The sequence below is a fragment of the Crinia signifera genome, chromosome 5, assembly GCF_055691185.1.
Source record: "Crinia signifera chromosome 5, ASM5569118v1, whole genome shotgun sequence".
Taxonomy (NCBI): Eukaryota; Metazoa; Chordata; class Amphibia; order Anura; family Myobatrachidae; genus Crinia; species Crinia signifera.
Genome location: NC_139221.1, coordinates 283148358 through 283168157, shown reverse-complemented (window position 1 = coordinate 283168157; position 19800 = coordinate 283148358). Strand labels below are relative to the sequence as shown.

General features: G+C 50.2%; 1 protein-coding gene across 2 annotated transcripts in view; it reads left to right on the top strand.

Moving 5' to 3' along the window:
* The window catches only part of LOC146081136 (ATP-binding cassette sub-family B member 5-like), a 96482-nt gene that overhangs the window by 45775 nt on the left and 30907 nt on the right, over nucleotides 1–19800 (top strand). For both annotated transcript variants that reach the window (XM_083189127.1, XM_083189128.1), the window contains exons 3-10: nucleotides 9043–9103; nucleotides 11037–11187; nucleotides 12050–12092; nucleotides 12215–12406; nucleotides 13372–13543; nucleotides 18774–18898; nucleotides 19169–19343; nucleotides 19579–19692. In XM_083189127.1, the coding sequence (XP_083045253.1) occupies nucleotides 9043–9103; nucleotides 11037–11187; nucleotides 12050–12092; nucleotides 12215–12406; nucleotides 13372–13543; nucleotides 18774–18898; nucleotides 19169–19343; nucleotides 19579–19692 (1033 nt within the window). The remainder of the gene's footprint in view (nucleotides 1–9042; nucleotides 9104–11036; nucleotides 11188–12049; nucleotides 12093–12214; nucleotides 12407–13371; nucleotides 13544–18773; nucleotides 18899–19168; nucleotides 19344–19578; nucleotides 19693–19800) is intronic.

Genomic DNA, 19800 nt, shown 5'->3' with positions numbered 1-19800 from the left:
TCTGATCTGTACTAATGAATGAAGCAATTACATAGTCAATACTCCCGGGTTCTATGCAATTTCTATATACAAAGTTCGGGAATATGTCCAAATGACCAGATTATATTTGGTTCAATCAGTGCAGTGGGCCATACATGAGACCTATGAAGTATACTGGCATACTCTTTAGGAACTTTCAGGAGACAACCAGCATTTCGGATTGTCCCCAGCAGCCCCAGAAGAGTGGGCACCCCTCCATCCCAGTGAATCCCGATGTCTTTAAGGAGGGGCAGGACTAGTGATGCACTTTCATGAAAATGCATCATGTTACGGGATTAGGCCTAGTGGTGCAGCTAACCGGTCCCGTCCCCGTCTCTACCCACCTGCATCCCCTCTCCAGATTTCTCATAGAAAGGAAAAATGTGATGTAACCAAATCACGTGTAGGTGTATGTGGCCGGTACCTGAGACTCCGGATTCCTCTTCTGGCACTGCTCTGCTGTGTCTTGCCGGTTTCACTCGCCTGCAGTTCGGAGGGTGAAGGGACAAGGTATCCCGGGGAAGAACAATACCTCGAAACAACCCCACAGACAGGTCAACACACGTTGGGGCGGTGATCAGAGTATTTTATTTAGACTGCTATGAAGTGAAAGATCACCGCTATAACCAAAAGATTTATCAGTGTAATGACAATAAAACCAGAAATCAATAACAGGTACACAATCGGTGCACTAGAGTTGACGAGTACTGCAGGAGTAATAGGAAATGTTCGACAACAGGAGTATTGTGCGCAATGGGGCCCGCTATAATACCCGTGGGCCACAACTCACACAATATTCTGCTTCAGCCGTACTGCTAATAATCTACGCACAGCAGAAAGTAAGGGTCACACATCAAAAAGGGTTTGCAAATAAATTCCTATAAAACTGTAACACTGCACATTTAGCACACACAATAACAAAGGTCCATAGATCAGCAGGCACTGGGTCCCTGAACTGCGCAGTTCACCTCTAATGATAAGGTACCTGCCTGGCCTAGGTGCACCGTATTTTGGGAGGGACACTAAAGAAAAGTAACTGGTCCTCCAAGGCAGAAGCGTCCCTGAATTCTGGCACTGAGCCAACAAGTACAACTGTCACAAAGATAGTCCCTGACTCAGTGCGGCAGTGGACTGACAAACACCACCTGGTCCGGGGGTTTTAGGCTGCAAGGGGAAGGCAGGCTGTTCTGGATTGACCCTAATTGGTAGGGCGCAAGTGTTACTGTGAAAGGCCGAGATTGCAGGGGGGTTAGTGACCTGCTTTCTTGATGGCCCCTAGTGTTTCCCTGCTTATGCTGTTCCCAACCGGGTTACTGTTTAGGGTAGCATTCACTACTGGAGGCCAAGTGCTGCCTGCCTGGCCGGATATTTGGCGCCAAAGAGGGTAGTGGCGCTGGGGCTGTTAAGCTGGCTGAGTGGCTGGTGGTATTGGGGCACTGCGCTGGGGCTGTTAGGATGGCTGGGTGGCTGGTGGTAGTGGGTACCTGGTGACCTGGTGCAGTTGCAGGCTCCTGCCCGTCACGAGCAGGGACTCGACACTCTTCACCGCTGGTGTCTCTGCGGTAGCTGGTCCTCTTCACCGGGGGCACTAGTGGGGGCGCTGCAGGCGCGGCGTTGCCCCACTCAGTGTCTCCGCCGGCTCTCCGGTCTCTGCGGCGGCGTGGCCGGCTGCCTCCGGGACTTCTTCTCTGGCGTGCCGTCCGGCGTCTCTGCTACCCGGCGGTGATGTCACTCCGCCGCGCCCGGGTGTCAGCCGCCTCGCGATTCTTCCTCTTAGCTGCGGCAGCGTGCTCTCCCGGCTCCCGCTCCGTCACGTTCTCCGGTCCCTCTCGTCACGCCGTCCCACACCGTCTTCCTCTCTAGCCGGGCGTAGCTTCCCTCTTCCCGCCACCAGCCGTCTCCACCCCTCTCCGTTCCCGCTCCGTTCTCTGAGCCCGGATTGGTGGCCTGGCAACCCCGTTCTCAAATGGCCGTCCGCCATGTTGGATGAGGGCACCGCTGCCCACCAATGTCGCACAAACGAGCAGGACAAACAAAACCCCTGGCTGGGTTCAGAACGGGGCACTTCCAAGTTCTGGGGTGCCACATGCCTCCCTGCTAGAAAAATGCCAGTCCGCAGGCATTATATCGGGGTTGGCAGTAGTCCGGTTTCAGTCTTTTGGTACAAAACAAAACATTTAAGGCCTGGACATTTCTGCATAACTAATATCTGTACATTCCGGTGAGGCGAGGTTTAGGGAACATTTTGCAATCATACAATAATACTGAAAGAAAGTGCTTTACATTCTATACCTCAAGGGTAAGACACCCTTGGTTGGACGTTCCGACCTGCGTGGCTGCACCACCGGTGGACGGACCTCCGGGGAATTGTGACCGGACTCTGACGGGGGTTCCTCCGCCACGGGAGTGGGGGATACCCCTGCAAGGAAAGGTGCTGGGGCACTCATGAAGACTAACATATCAGTGGGGCTGTCCCAAGGCATGCCCCCCCAGGTCCCCTGCCCCTCCACCTCAGGCGAGACTCTCGATTCCGCTGGTACTTCGGCAGTGCAAAGCTTGAGCTGGTCCCTTGCCACCACGCTGATGGCTCCTCCAGGGGTCTTCCGGATCTCGTAGGTGTATCGGTCACCCGCGGGCGTCCTGACGACTGTGTACGGTTCATTCTCCCACATGGCGTCGAGTTTACTTGAGCGGTGATTCCGTTTCTTCCATACGGAGTCTCCTACTTTCAGGGGTGCGGGCCGGTTGTTAGCGTTGTAGTCCCTGCCTTGCCGGCGTTGGGCACTTTCCATCCGCTGAGTAACGACTTCTCTAGCAGCGTCAATCCTCTGCTGGTGCTCACGGACCCAGTCGGTCTGGGGTCGGATTGGTGGGCCTTCTCTCGGGGCCAGTTCCAGGTCTTGGGGCAGCTTGCCCTTGCGGCCGAACATTAAGTAGTACGGGGTAAAGCCGGTGGAACAGTGTTCGGCGTTATTGTAGAGATACGCCAGTTCGGGAAGTAGGGTCGGCCACTTATTCCGATCTCCGGCTGACAGACTGCGGAGCATGCCGATGACGGTCTGGTTAGCCCGTTCGCAGAGCCCGTTCCCCTGGGGGTGGTAAGCCGTAGTCCGGATCTTTTGGCAGCCGTAGTAGGAGCATAGCTCGTGGAAGAGTTGGGACTCGAAGGCGGGCCCCTGGTCCGTGAGAATGCAGTCGGGATAGCCATAGGGTCGTGCGAAATGCTTGAGGAACTGCTCCGCGGTGGTCTTGGCGGTGAGATCTCGGACCGGAACGACCACCAAGAATTTACTGTAGTGGTCGGTAATGGTCAAGGCGTATTGATGGCCACTGGAGCTGGGTTCGAGCTTGACGTGGTCGAGAGCCACGATCTGTAGTGGCCGTTGGGTGGTGATGGAGTGCAAGGGGTCCCTCTGGGAAGCGTTAGGGGGTCTCTTTAGGCTGCAGGGGACGCAGTCTCGGCACCATGTCTCCACGTCTTCCCGCATACCCACCCAGAAATATCGGGTGCGCAGGATGGCTTCGGTCTTCTGCACCCCAAAATGGCCAGACTTGTCATGATACGCGGTCAGAAGCACTGGGGCCTGTCTTCTGGGGACAATTATTTGAACCACGGGGTGGTGCGTGCCGGGATCTACGCTGTCCCGAACCAGGATACCTTCTTCTTCCCGAAATCTGTCGCGGTGCCTCAACAGTTTCACAAGCTCAGGGTCAGCGTCTTTACGTTGGTGCCTGTCTAGCTGACGATGTTGGCGTAGTAATACCAGGAGTTCTTGCAATACTGGGTCTTGGCGTTGGATCTTCTCCCAGTCGGCAGTGGGGGTGTCTAGCAGCCCACCTCTCTGGAGACGTGGCTCTGTGACGGACAGGGGGTCTGAGGTGACCACGTTCCTTGCTTTGTACGTCCCGAAGGAGGGCATCTCCACCTCTTCGCTCGGGTCCCCTTCTTCTTCTGGAGCGTCGATGACCGGCAACCTGGAGAGAGCATCGGCATTAGCGTTGGCCTTGCCACTGCGGTAGTGTGTCGTGTACCGGTAGTTAGCGAGGCGCGACATCCACCGCTGTTCCAGGGCCCCCAGTTTGGCGTTTTGCAAGTGGACTAGCGGGTTGTTGTCGGTCATGACCACAAACGGGGTGGCAGCGAGGTAGTGCTTAAATTTTTCCGTCACGGCCCACACCAGGGCAAGCATCTCTAACTTGAAAGCGCTATAGTTTTCACAGTTTCTTTCGGTCTTGCGAAGGCCTCTGCTGGCATATGCTATTACCCGTTCGTGCCCATTCTGGGTCTGGGAGAGCACAGCACCGAGCCCGCGGTTGCTGGCATCCGTGTAAAGCTGGAACGGCTTGTCGTAATCGGGGTAGGCCAATAATGGGGCGTCTATCAGGGATCTTTTCAGCTGGTCGAAGGCCTGCTGTTGGTCTTCTCCCCAGGTGACGGAGGCCGACCCCCTTCGTTCCTGGCCCGACTGGCCTCTCAACAGCTCGTGTAGGGGGGACGCTACCTTCGCAAAATTCTCAATGAATCTTCGGTAGTAGCCCACGAACCCCAGATAACTGCGGACCTCTCTGACGGTCTTGGGCGCTGGCCAGTCTCTGACGACAGTGATTTTCTCTGGATCGGGCATCACGCCTTCCGCGCTAACGACATGCCCAAGGTACTGTAGTCTGGGCTTCAGCAGGTGACATTTGCTGGGTTTCAGCTTCAAACCGCTCTGTATCAGTCGTTTGAAGACCTCGTCCAGGTGCTGCAGGTGGTCATCATAGTTCCTTGAGAAAATGATCACGTCGTCTAGATAGAGGAGCACCATTTCGAAGTTGTGCTGCCCAAGGCAGTGCTCCATCACACGCTGGAACGTGGCGGGGGCGTTACAGAGTCCGAAGGGCATTCTGTCGAACTCGAACAGGCCCATTGGCGTCGTGAAGGCCGTCTTCTCTCTGTCTTCTGGGGCCATCTGGACCTGCCAGTACCCGCTGGTCAGGTCAAGGGTCGAGAAGTATTCCGCCGTTTTCAGGGCCGTGAGCGACTCCTCGATCCTAGGGAGCGGATAGGCGTCCTTATGGGTTACGGCGTTCAGTTTGCGGTAGTCCACGCAGAAGCGTAGACTACCGTCCTTCTTTTTGACGATCACGAGGGGGGCCGCCCAGGGGCTATGGCTTTCTTTGATGACACCAGCCTCTTTCATTTCGGTGATCATGTTCCGGACGGGCTGGTACATGGCTGGTGGGAGGGGTCGGTGCCTTTCTTTAACCGGGGGAGCCGATCCTGTAGGGATGTGGTGGTATACCTTCTCTGCTTTACCGAAGTCGCTCGGATGTTGACTGAACGCGGCAGCATTCCGTTCCACAACGCGGAGGACCCCCTCTCGCTTCTCGGCCGGAGTGTCCCCATCTCCGATCTGTATGGCTGCGTGCCAGGGAGGTTCGCTGTCGTCTCTCTCTACCTCCATCACCCCTTGTTGAGCCGCCACGGCGCTTTGCCCCAAGATGTCCTGGAAGTCCACCCAGCTGATCCTGGCCACTTGACAATACTTGTATAGTCTGACTGCGTATGGGTGTGGATTCAGCAGCCTCACTGGTACTCTCCCTTGGACTACCTTCGCCAGGGTCCTGGCAACTGCGAAGGGCTGTCGGCCGTCAGTATCGCAGGGTTCTATCAGGGCTTCGTAGTCCCTGCCTCCTGGGCCTGTCCTGGCCTTGCACCAGACGACTTGCTCTGAGTTTGGGCGCAGGAGGATCGGGCGGCGGTCTGCGATTCGGGCCTTCCCCACTTCTCCTTGCTCGTTGACGAACCTCTGCTGACCCGTGATCAGTCGCACTGTTTGCTGCAAAGCCTTCTTCTCTTGGGGGGGGCTGTTCTCATTTCCCACTGTAGTGCTTCCACTACTTCGCCCGGGCAATTCCTTAGCACATTCATGCCCAGTATTATCGGCGGCAAGTATTCGTTGGAGTTGGTGGTGACCAGGAACCCCTGTTGGCCCAGGGTGGCTTTTCCCACTTGGACATCGGTTTCCCAATATCCTTGGAAGGTGATAGGCTGGCGGTGTCGGACCGGTTAGTGCATCTCCTCCCGAGGGTCGGTCCCTTGCCTCGGGGTCCCCTCGTTTAAAGCCGTTTCTGGGCAATTTCTCTCGACGTGTCCGCTCAGCCGGCACCTCCGGCAGATCGGTCGCCCTTGCTGGTCGAATTGATCAGATGGTCTTCGGCCGGACTCGCGTGTGACTTCCCATCTTGGGCGATTCCTTGGGCCACGGTCTTGCCGCCATTCCCCTTGTCGACTTCTGCCTTGGTTTCTGTCTAAGTCTTCTAATTTCTGTGACATGCGCGTCATATTATTAGTTAGCTCGGACATCTGGCGAGTCAGCACGTCGAGCGGGCTTGGTTCCGCGGGGGCTTGTGCCTGTTGTGTAACGGGCCTACTTGGGTATAGAGTGTCCGTGATTTGCCCTTTTGGGGCCTGTTGGTAGACTTCTCCTTCTGCCGACTCTTCATCTTCATCCCGGCCACTCTGGTTCATGCCCAGGATCTGTAGGGCGGTCTCTTTGAATTTGGCGAAGGAGCTGTCAGGTTGTTGCCGCCTCCACATACGTAATTGTGACTTGACTGCCTCTTCCCTCGCTCCTTCGATGAAAAGGTTGGTCAATGTTTCATCTGCTAGTTCTTTCGGTGTCTTTTCTCTCAGTTGTATGGCCTTCATGGCTTCCTGCAAGCTTAGCGCGTATTCCCGCAGAGGCTCGTTCGGCCGCTGCTTTCTTGAATACAGGCGGCTCTTCAAATCGGCTATCGTCTTCGATTCAAAGATCTCCCGCAGTTTTTCAAAGATTTGCTCTGCCGTTTCTTTTTCGTTGGCCTCCCACGTCCTTACTTCCCGTAGCGCTGGGCCTCTCAGTTGCCCCACCAATATTTCTACCGCTTGTTTGTTGCCGAGTCGGTACAGCTGCGTCATGGAAAGTATCCGGTTTTTGAATTCCTTCAGCGTGTGCGTTCCTGGGGTGTTGTTTCCCGAGTATGTCGGTACCCAGGGTGCGCCAAAGTAGTACGGCATGGTGATTGGTGCCGCTGCTGGGTTCCCTTCCCCAGGTGATGCAGGGAGTCGTCTCCTCCTTCTGGTTGATGTGGGCGCCTCTGATTGGTCCGAGTCCGACATCCTTGAATCCTGTTCGCGGACGCCAAATGTGATGTAACCAAATCACGTGTAGGTGTATGTGGCCGGTACCTGAGACTCCGGATTCCTCTTCTGGCACTGCTCTGCTGTGTCTTGCCGGTTTCACTCGCCTGCAGTTCGGAGGGTGAAGGGACAAGGTATCCCGGGGAAGAACAATACCTCGAAACAACCCCACAGACAGGTCAACACACGTTGGGGCGGTGATCAGAGTATTTTATTTAGACTGCTATGAAGTGAAAGATCACCGCTATAACCAAAAGATTTATCAGTGTAATGACAATAAAACCAGAAATCAATAACAGGTACACAATCGGTGCACTAGAGTTGACGAGTACTGCAGGAGTAATAGGAAATGTTCGACAACAGGAGTATTGTGCGCAATGGGGCCCGCTATAATACCCGTGGGCCACAACTCACACAATATTCTGCTTCAGCCGTACTGCTAATAATCTACGCACAGCAGAAAGTAAGGGTCACACATCAAAAAGGGTTTGCAAATAAATTCCTATAAAACTGTAACACTGCACATTTAGCACACACAATATCAAAGGTCCATAGATCAGCAGGCACTGGGTCCCTGAACTGCGCAGTTTACCTCTAATGATAAGGTACCTGCCTGGCCTAGGTGCACCGTATTTTGGGAGGGACACTAAAGAAAAGTAACTGGTCCTCCAAGGCAGAAGCGTCCCTGAATTCTGGCACTGAGCCAACAAGTACAACTGTCACAAAGATAGTCCCTGACTCAGTGCGGCAGTGGACTGACAAACACCACCTGGTCCGGGGGTTTTAGGCTGCAAGGGGAAGGCAGGCTGTTCTGGATTGACACTAATTGGTAGGGCGCAAGTGTTACTGTGAAAGGCCGAGATTGCAGGGGGGTTAGTGACCTGCTTTCTTGATGGCCCCTAGTGTTTCCCTGCTTATGCTGTTCCCAACCGGGTTACTGTTTAGGGTAGCAATCACTACTGGAGGCCAAGTGCTGCCTGCCTGGCCGGATATTTGGCGCCAAAGAGGGTAGTGGCGCTGGGGCTGTTAAGCTGGCTGAGTGGCTGGTGGTATTGGGGCACTGCGCTGGGGCTGTTAGGATGGCTGGGTGGCTGGTGGTAGTGGGTACCTGGTGACCTGGTGCAGTTGCAGGCTCCTGCCCGTCACGAGCAGGGACTCGACACTCTTCACCGCTGGTGTCTCTGCGGTAGCTGGTCCTCTTCACCGGGGGCACTAGTGGGGGCGCTGCAGGCGCGGCGTTGCCCCACTCAGTGTCTCCGCCGGCTCTCCGGTCTCTGCGGCGGCGTGGCCGGCTGCCTCCGGGACTTCTTCTCTGGCGTGCCGTCCGGCGTCTCTGCTACCCGGCGGTGATGTCACTCCGCCGCGCCCGGGTGTCAGCCGCCTCGCGATTCTTCCTCTTAGCTGCGGCAGCGCGCTCTCCCGGCTCCCGCTCCGTCACGTTCTCCGGTCCCTCTCGTCACGCCGTCCCACACCGTCTTCCTCTCTAGCCGGGCGTAGCTTCCCTCTTCCCGCCACCAGCCGTCTCCACCCCTCTCCGTTCCCGCTCCGTTCTCTGAGCCCGGATTGGTGGCCTGGCAACCCCGTTCTCAAATGGCCGTCCGCCATGTTGGATGAGGGCACCGCTGCCCACCAATGTCGCACAAACGAGCAGGACAAACAAAACCCCTGGCTGGGTTCAGAACGGGGCACTTCCAAGTTCTGGGGTGCCACAAAAAGACATGGTAGGCAAGTATGATATGTAGTCATGTATTCAGATTTACTTCAATGGCATGCAATCTCATATCACATTCTATGCTCAGTTGCTGGAAATATTTTCTGACTCATGTGGTTGGTAACTGAATCATTCATTGCTTTCCTAGGGAAGAAAATGACAAAAAGCAACAAAAAGAAAAAGTGAAGACTGTTGGTCCGATTCATATTGTAAGTTGGTATATGAGATTGGCGCTTTTATGGTGCAGCATGACAACTGTATTGGATTTCATAAAGTAATCAGAGTCCTGTATATTAAACACCAACATGTTAATAACTGAAGTGCAGAGAAAAGGTCAGCTCAGAAAGAACAGTATCAAACACAAGTCAAGTCTTACGACAAGGAATATATAATGAATGGTGCAGAAGTGCAGGGTTGTAACATGTGTAGGGAGGAATTAGTGTTCCTTCTAGGAACTGGCCAGGGCAGGGCTGTACAATACTGATACTGCCAACATACCCTTTGTACACAAGCTGATCTGTAAATTGTTTCAGTGATAAATGCAACCCAAATAAGGGTCCCCTGCTGATGTGTATCTAAGATACTTCACAGAGGATGACAGGGGTACAAACTGCTTGTCTGAGCAGCAGTGGGCCCAATGGTAGTTACATCTGCACTGCAGGTGGGGCAGATGTAACACATGGAGGAATATTTATATTTGGGTGGGATCAAACAGAAATTTAAATTGCTGTGTAACATGTGTGGGCTACATGCAAAGCAGCCAGTATTACTATTTACCCAGCACTGAAAAAAATATAAATGTGTTTACTTTTTTGCACAGAAACATGTAGGGTTAATCCTGTTGTGGAAATGTGTAAGCCTGCGCATGTTTACGGATCTTGGCGCACATTTAGGAGGTCAAACAGGGACAAAAATCCTATTGCAATCCCCTTACCACTTGACTGACAGGAAGCCACCGTTTATGGGTGGTAACCTGACATTTTCTGGGAGTGGCAGGAAAACGCAGACGTGCCCAGGCATTTTCAGGGAGGGTCTGTGATGTCAGCTCTGGCCTTGATCCAGTGCCAGATTAAGCCTTCGGGGGGCACGGGGCACTTTAGACAGGGGGGCCCCCTTGCACTTGTCATTACTGGTTGCAAACTGCATGGGAGAATATTACACTGTCAAAACACAGAGTAAAGGCAGTATAAACTTAGTCAATGGGTAACTGCAGGGGATATATATATATATATATATAAAGATAGATAGAGAAAAAAATATATAATATATATATATATATATATACATACATACATGCATACATACATACATACATACATACCATATGGAAAGTCTTCGTTTGTCCCTATGCACCTTAATGCTCAGTACTGCCTCTGATTAAAAACCCTCCCATTACTAGGCTGCTGCTGCTGTCTACCATGTGCCTGAGAAGCATGTAATGAGCTCCACCAATCAGAGCTCAGCACAAACCTCTCAGCCTCTGCCCTCTTTTGCAAAGTGTCATGGGACTTAGTCAACTCCCAGTAATGCACTGCACACTTGTGCAGTCAGTGTGCCTTGGCACCCCATGTTCAGCACCATTAATCATTGTCACATTGGCAGATAGGAGAAGCTGCAGCACTACCCCACTCCCATGCAAAATACCTTTAGCTAAAAAAAAATGTTTAAAGAAAAAAAAATACATGCCAACCACAGGGGGGCCCTAGCTAGAAGTGGGCCCAGGGGTACTGACCCCTTTTGCCCCTGTTTTAATCCGGCCCTGCCTCAATCAGCGTGATTCTGTCTCACAGTTGAGGAAGGGTCAGAGTTACGCACACTTACACAGACTGGTAATATCATTGGATGGTGAGTGAGTAGTGAATGGATTTGCAGATGGCTGGTGATCGGCACTCCATTCGCAAGTCTTTTGCAACCTTGCATGTGGAGATTTCACTCTGTCTGGGAGCTGGCTAGTTAATCGCAGTCCTCTGAAAAGTCACACAGCAGCGATCAGGTCTGAATCAGGCCCATGGTTGGTTTGAGATACAAATTCTTGTTTTTGCTTTACTTACTGTACAAACATGAATCAGACCTATTTCTATGTATAAAGTGACACTTCTACATTCACATTGAGTTTCTTATTTTCTCTTCTGTTGTTGATAGTTTCGATTTGCAGATGGGCTGGATATATTTTATATGATTGTTGGATTCCTTGGAGCAGTGTTGAATGGTATCTCCCACCCTATAATGCTCATTGTGTTTGGCGAAATGGCTGACACTATAGTGTGTTATAACTCATCCCTCCAAAATTCATGTAAGTATTTGTGCTGGATATATGGCTGACCTCACCAGCAATAAAATTATATTTCTCACTACGGTGGCCATTTGAGGACTTATCTCTGACTAATAGTACACACATTGCGTTTATACAGACCTAAAAAGAGTGCCTGTGAACGGGTGAATGAGTATGCTGGTATCTGTATCCCAAATGCACAGCACTCTATAATTGCAAGTGGAACTATATGCATCTTTTCACTGTTAATCTTACATGAGATGTGTATTACAACAAAGTACAGACTCCTGCGTAGTGAGAGGAGCCAGGTGCTGCATTGTGCAGCATTTGGCTACTGTCACAGTGTAGGAGGCGGCACTGCAGCCAGAGTAGTCTCCAGGAGCAGCCTACATCTCCCTGATTCTGTGGTGACAAGTATGGAGGTTCAGTCTATGAGGCCACACTTCCCAACTTTTTGTCAACATATGCTGCACATCATGGCCTACCGCACCAACCAGGGCTGCCATCAGAAATTGTGGGGCCTAGAACAAGCAGAATAGGCCTTTCCCAAACCCCCAGCTGCCTGGTTAGACCTCTGGTGTCCGCAGCACTGGCAGCACTATACTTCTACTGTACATTGTTCAAGGGAAATGTGAATTTTGTCGACAAATTATACTTGATAGATGCCAGTCCTGGGCCTCCTTTCTGTTTGGGCTGGGACTATTGTCCTAGTAGTCCCACTCTAATGGCTGCCCTGGCACCAGCTTAGCACAGTGTAAAAATACACAGAACTTGTACAAACAATCATGAAAACAATCACAAGGTGCGATAAAGCATTTGGTTACGTAACATAATTTACATTGAAACAAAACAGTAAATTTTCCCTTTTTCTATTTATAAACAGCTGATTGTCTACGGTTCAAACCACTGACTGAGCAGATGACTGAGTAAGTTTCTTAATGCTAACACATGTCTGTGTATGGCCTAAGTAATCTATTCTTTATATTTCTGCACCACTTCTCTATGTGTTTATTATGGATTATTAAGAGGTTGTCACATCTCTCCCCAGGTTTTCCTTGTACTATGTGGGAATAGGAGCTGCTGTTATCATCTGTGGATACTTCCAGGTTTCTCTGTGGGTTCTAGCTGCTGCCAGACAGACACGGAAAATGAGGAAACTGTTTTTCCATTCCGTATTATCCAAAGAAATGAGCTGGTTTGATGTCACCAAATCTGGAGAACTCAACACTCGTCTTACAGAGTAAGAGACCTACAGTGTGGTCTAGTGTCTCCTGCATAAGACTTTTAGGAGCAGTTTTATCACAATCTGTAATGCGATAATTGAATACAATGTATCAATTATCACCTGCAGGGACAGCATACTTGCCTACATTTGAGAACTAGTTTCAGGGAGATTGTAGTTGGTAATAGAAATTAGCAACACGCCGCATTGAGGGGGCGTGTCATGTACCTCCCAAAGGGCTTGGCTAGTTCCATATTTTAAGAGATTGTGAAAAGAGATTGTGAACGTGGCCCCTAGAATCGTAGGTGTGTACTGCTACAACTGAGAGGAATCTTTTAAAATGACTTCTATCCAAAAATAGATGACCCCCCAAAGCAGTTAGTAAGAGCTACTATACTTGGTAAGTGCTGGGTATTGTACTGAAGTTTCAATGTTACTGTATCTATCTCTCATTCTATTTTCCCCAAAAAATGTAACCATGTAATGTGGGCTAGATGAAGTGAAGGGAGATTGTTAGACTAATGAGGGAGAGAAGGAGATTGCTGTTATTTCAGGGAGTCTCCTGCAGAATGCAGGAGGGTAGGCAGCTATGAGGGACAGAGCTTGCGAGAAAGCTCTGTCACTCCAAATCCAATTACCACAAAACTCTGTATTTTCATACATATCAGACCTAGGGTCCAACGATCATTGATCTGGTAGGTCTGCCGATCATCAGTTCCTGCTTTGACCCCTGGTGAAGTAAAGTGAGCTGCCGCTTTGCATCATCTCTGTACTACTGTATCGGGGGGGGGGGGGGGGGGGGTGTCACATGTAGCACAGCTTTCTGTAAATCCCTTTAATGAGTTTCAATGAATGTGAAAGGGGCGTGTAAACCCCTTTTCATATTATTTTAATAAAAAATAATGTAGAAAAATAGGCCCCTTAATCTTAATTTATATATTATCTTACAATTACTACTACTGATTGTGCTTTATTCCTGCTAGAGATGTCAATAAAATCAATGATGGAATAGGAGATAAAATCGGCCATCTTGTACAGAATTTTTCAACGGCTGTGGCAGGACTAGTGATTGGAACCTACAAAGGTTGGAAACTTGCTCTGGTCATCTTGTCCACCAGTCCGCTTGTAGGTATTTCAACAGCCATATGCTCCAAGGTAATGACTGTGACATTTCTTCATAGAATAAGTTACTCACTGTGGGGTTGCTGCTTGCTGAGCAATAGGCAGTTACATTTTTGCACCACATATAGGGGTTAATATACTAAAGCTTCTAGAAATGAACATACAGTAGTTGATATTACCTATAGCAACCAATCAGAATCTGTGTATCATTTTGAAGGATGCAATAGAGAAATGATAGAATCTCAATCTTCACCTATTTTCATTTTTAGAAGCATTAGTAAATTTACCTCATAGCATCTTGAGAAGAGACCAAATACTGTAGCTCCATTTTTTTTTGTCTCATCTGACCACATTTGAGTCACACTGGTTTAGTTTAGTAATGACACCTTCCCTCCAGGCTCAGCCACTGAACCCTGTAGCTCCTTCAAAGGCCCTTTCTTCCCTTGATGATGTCGAATTCCACCGGCTCTCCGGCCCCAAGACTTCGATAGGAATTTGTTGCATTTTTCTTCTCGATAGCTGTGAAGTGGACCTATCCCTTGCTGCGTCAGCACAATTAATGAAACCGTATCCCCGTTGTGCGTGAAACCAGACCACTCTTCCAGGTTCTTCATGCGGGTTGGAGGGTAACGATCCGAGGTGGCAGATAACTCGCTTGCACCTATATAGCATTGTCTGCCGTAACAAGCCTGCCCATCTTCGGGAGCTGGACCTACGCTTCCTGTCCTCCCCGAGGCTCGGCCCTTGACCTCGGGGCGTTGGGGTTTAAAGCTTCGTCCTGGTCGCAACCTCTCTCTGTGCGCCCAGCCTCTTGGCTTTGGTGGTGCATCAGACGTCCCTCAAACTGGTCGGGAGGCTGCCGTCCATACTCTCGGGGCGGTTCCCACCTATTTCGGGCCGGTCTTTGTCTTTCGGCTCTCCATTTTGGCTCCGAGTAGTTCTGTGCCGGCGAGCTCGCCATTTGGCGCATCTCCCTCTGCATCTCTGCCATCCCTACGACCAACCCCTCCATTTGTTTCTGGAGTGTCTCCGTGCCACTGGCTGTGGCTCCTGTTGGTTTCACCCCTTCTCTGAAGTCAATCAGTTCCGGGTATTCTTCCCCCCTTCCTTTGGGGTTACCGACAATGGCGAGGGCAGCCGTCTTAAAGTCCCGGAAGGTCTTGCCCGGCATCTGTGACTTCAGCAATCGCATTTGAACCCTAACGTTTTCTTGAGACGCTCCTTCAACGAATTGAATCGTCAGGGCCTCGTCAGCGTTTCGCACTTCCTCCGGGTCTACTGCCATAATGGCCTTCAGCGTTTCCTGCAGACTCAGGGCATAGTCCCGTAGGGACTCATTTGGCCGCTGCTTGCGAGCATACAATTTCATCTTCAGCTCAGGGATGGTAGTCGTTTCAAACGTGGTGAAGATTTTCTTCAGCATGTCCGGCGCACTTTTTCTCTCTCCCATCGGCCATGAGGCCACTTCTCTGCGTGCCGACCCCATTAGCTGTCCCATCAGAATTTCCACTTTCTGCTGCTCGCTAGGCTGCTACATCCGAAACGTGGATTCGAGGTTGTGCTTGAAGTCTGCAAATTAGGTTTTTGGTAACTGATCATCATCTCCACTGTAGGTCGGGAGCCACGGGGCCCCGAAATAGTATGGCAGGGTTATGGCCGCAGGCGGTGTTGTGTCTTGGACGTCCTGTTGTTCTTGGTTTTGCGGGTTTGCCTGTGGCACCGCGTCTCCGCCCTGTTGCGGCTCCATCTTTCACCGAGTTGCCGATCTCCTGATGCACCCGGATCCTGTTCGTGACGCCAAAAGAAATGTGGTGCACTGGGGGTAAGGGAAGGCTCCGCCTCTTACCTTGTGACTTCGGGGCGCTCTAGGTTCGTCGGGTTTCTCGTTCTCCGGGAGGGCAGAAGGTGACACTTCAATGAAAGGGACACTTGCTGCTGGATTAACTCAGGTTTATTGCAGGAGTGAGGTAAACGTTATCCACTGACCCGCCCGGCTAACAATAGTGCAAACGTGAGGGTACAATGGTACACGGCAACAATGGTACAAATAAGTGCTATTGCTGGAAATTACACCGGCATAAAGGGGTACCATACAGTACTTCTTAACAAATTTACACAGAATTAAATAACTCTAACCTGGTCGACAGGATTGGCAGCAGTACCAGCTTGGGGCGTGTTCACTCCCACAAGTCCAGGCCTGGCCTCGGACGCTTCTTACGTTACAAGTACCGGACGGTGTACTATGGGGTAGGCACCCCCGCTTTATTGTGACTAATGGGTAGCCCCACCGTGCCCGTACTGTTAACTCAGAAGTGCGCCACACGTTTCACTCTCCACACTAAACTACTCCGTACATTTATCTAACGGCAAACATTTATCACATAACACTGGCAAACAATGTAACCATGCGTCTACTTGCAGGTACACTCAGAATAAAGAACCAGTGAGTCACGTCAGTGCGGTAGGCTGTCGCCTAAAGGTCACAGTAGAGTTCGAGCAGGCACTGTCTATTATCAGTCCTGGAGAGGTATACCCTTATGGCTAAGGGTGTAGTTTCTTAACACGGCCACAGGGTGGCGCCGTCCCGTCACTAATAAAAGTGGTCACTAACACTGTTAATCCTCCAAAAGGGAATCCAGATGAATGGGGCTCTTCAGCCAACTGTGGGAGGTTAGGTACAGGGGCCTCTGGATACTGGCCTGGCCCTATTAATGCAGTCCCTTCCCTGTCCCACTGTAGTTCCTTAGGGACACTTGGGGTGGGCACAACAGCCTGGGGGCTGGTTAGCAGTGAGGGCAGAGGCACGAAGGGGAGGCTGGCTGCTAGGCTGCTAGCTGGGTAGCTGTGGGGTTAAAGGCACGGGGAGGGAGCTGGCTGCTAGTCAATTAGCTGGCAGTGGGTACCTGAGGACAGGATGCAGGTGCAGGCTCCTGCCCGTCTTGACCGGCGTCTCAGCTCTCCAGGCAGCAGGGGTCTTGTCCTCTTCACCGGGGCACACTAGTGGGGGCGCCGCAGGCGCAGCGTTGCCCCACTCAGCGGCTCCACAGGCTCTTTCACTGCGGGCTGGGTGACTGCGGCAGCAGTCCTTCTGCTGGGCTCCCCTGCAGGCTCCCGGTGCGCTAGCGGTGGCAGGGCAGGGCTCATCGCCGTCCTCCTCTGCGTCGCTTGCTCTGTGACGCGGCCGACGCTGGTCTCCTGTCACTCTGCCGCTTGCGGGTCCCGGCTGGCTTCTCCTCCGCTTCTATTCCTTTTCTGGCGCCGCCGTCGGGTCTCCCTCTTCACCCACGCTGTCCCGGCGCGCTGCTCTTCTCCCCTCCTTCCGGTCAGTCAAAGCTTCCTCCCGCTCTCCAGCCCCTGTCGCCTCCTATTCTCTCCGCCCATCAAACACTTTTGGCGCGAAGCTCTGGGTGCAGGGTTAACCCCTAACGTCCCGGGCGTTAACCCCTGCACTGCAGAGAAGTCTTGGGGCACCACACATTGACATCTACTCAGGGGTGTGGTGGGTGGGGGCTGCACCCCGGAGTAACCTGTCAAGGGGTGACAAAAACAGTGTCTAGTGCTCTCTGCCAATCAGTGTCCCCCATTCTTTTGAATGGCAGTTTTCAAATCTCCTCCCTGCCTGCAGCTCCACCGGGAGTCCTCTAAATGCGAAAAACGAGATTAATCGCATGTTAAAAATGGCACATCAAGTGCCAAATCGCATGCAACCCTCCCGGGGATCTACAGGTGTAGTAGAACGGAAATCAGGTCCGACTTGTTCCTCGGACAAGTCAGACCTGTACCTTAAGTGCTTGGGGTATTTAGATAATATATGTAGCTCCTCATGTAGATTATAAACAACCTGCTAAGACCAAATAGGATTTTTTTTTCATTTTGTTTTAATTGTCCTAATAAATGAGGTTGCAAATATATTAACACCTTTGCTGCTATAGAGGAATGGACTCACTATGAGCACGGCAGAGGTTCAAATGATGAAGGAACCTTACTGTACCTTATAGTACTGTTGCTTAAGCTCAGGACTGGTTGGGGTAGAAGATGTTAATACAGAGACCAGATATTCTTTAGAGCAATCCTTTCAAAACAACACACTGAAGAAGATATTGTGCATGATATGAAGTAGGGCAGAGACACAATAAAAGCGCTACAGTATATCTTCCCCCATTTTCAAGCCCATAACTCAGGGGTGTGACATAGTGGTACCCCAATTTTCAGATTACGTAACCCCTGAGAAATTATTCTTTAGTGATAATACAGCATGCATGTCCAAACTATGGCCCTCCAGCTGTTGTGAAACTACAAGTTCCATCATGCCTTGTCCCAGTTTTGCTATTAGGGAATGCTAAAACCTTGGCAAGGCATGCTGGGATGTGTAGTTTCACAACAGCTGGAGGGCCATAGTTTGGACATGTCTGTCATACAGGAATCAACAGGATCACCATTAAATGCCCCATTCTCTGCAGACAATCTGAACGCTAGGAATGGGGGTACCTCATTGTTATGTGGCCGCTAGTGGTAATTATCTGGTGGTCACCTGTGCCCACCAGGCAGTCTGCACTGGAGAAATATTAGCAGGGCCCCTATCTAAGCCTTGAATCGTTGCTGATGGGCTGGCGGTTTGCAACAATCTAAGATTTAAATTGTATCCAATGGCCTTGTAGTTGGCTCCATCTACAAATCTTGGATTAATTGGCAAGATGGCAATACTATGTGTAAGTTTTGATGATCTTTCTTCACAATCATACCTTTTCCCTTCTTTAGAAATATAATTAAACAAAGCAGGCCCTTTTCCACACCAATATGTTTCTGTAGGGAAGAAGTACTACAACCGGGGGCACTAACAGGGTGGCCAGGCCACGGTAAAATAAAGGGGGCGTGGCCACCAGGGGGTATGTGGCTATGTGTAACCACACACAAGGGAAACCAATACAGTGCAAAGAAACCTTTATGGTGCGTGCATTTTATTATCTAAAGGTCTGTTTCCAATTGGCTGCTTCTTAAAAAAAAAACATAGAAATTAGGCATTCTGCATGTTATTTCTATGCATAGATTTATCTTTTCTTTTGGTTTCCCTAAGTCGTGACCTGGCATTCAACGCTGTCCGAAAAAAATATCTTATTAAAAGACAGCGCTCCAGGGTTTATTAATTTTTCTAGTATAAACTACTTGAGTAGATGCATGTATAGAAATCTCCATGTGCTGTGCTCCTTGTTATAGGAATCCACAAATTCTGGTCATGTAACGCTATTTCATTGTAATACCATAGATGGTGGTAGCACTGACAAGCAAGGAGCTCTCATCTTATGCAAAAGCCGGAGCCGTGGCTGAAGAAGTCCTCTCCTCAATACGGACAGTGGTGGCATTCGGAGGACAAGAGAAAGAAATTAAAAGGTTTGTGCTAATTGTATTTTACATCCATGGCAGGAAACCAGAGACAGACAAGTATGGATAGGCATTAATACTGTGGGTCAAGGTAAGTGTGTGTGGGGGGGCAGCAATCAGGAAAGGGTTGGGATAAGCACGGTGCACACACAAAAAAAACAACAACATTGCAATAACTTTGGCATTAATTGCAGAGAAACATCGGTCGGAAACAATTGACCATCGGTGACAAACCGTTGATGGTTAGACTAACTTATATGTATATTTGTATATTTTCAGATACACAAACAATTTGGGAGAGGCCAAAGATTTTGGGATAAGGAAGGCTATAACTTCCCAGATAGCTGTCGGCGTTATGTATTTTTTTATATACATCACCTATGCTCTTGGATTTTGGTATGGTACAACATTAGTTTTGGCAGGTGAAGGATACACCATTGGAGATACTCTTGTGGTAAGTTTAACAATTTCAATTATTTGGTAAAAAAAAAAAAAAAAAAAATGATTTATATCAGCTCTGAATACATAAGAAAATAAATAAAATACTATACGGTATATATTTTGTTACATGACCAACACCACAATTTAAAGCCCTTGCTACAGTACCTGGGCTTCTAAATTCATTGTACATACAGCACAGATATACTGTACATATGTGCTTCAGATTTACTTTCTTTCTGTTCCTACAGGTCTTCTTCTGTGTAATCATGTGTAGTTACTGCATGGGCCAGGCAGCGTCACACTTTGATGCCTTTTCCGTGGCAAGAGGAGCTGCTTACAACATATTTAAAATCATTGACCAGGTAAGGCATGGGGAGAATTCAATTTGTGACAGAATTTTTTGGCAGACGAAAAATCAGCAATTTGTGATCTTTTAAAGGGTGAGTTAGATGTGCCCTATTCAATCTCCG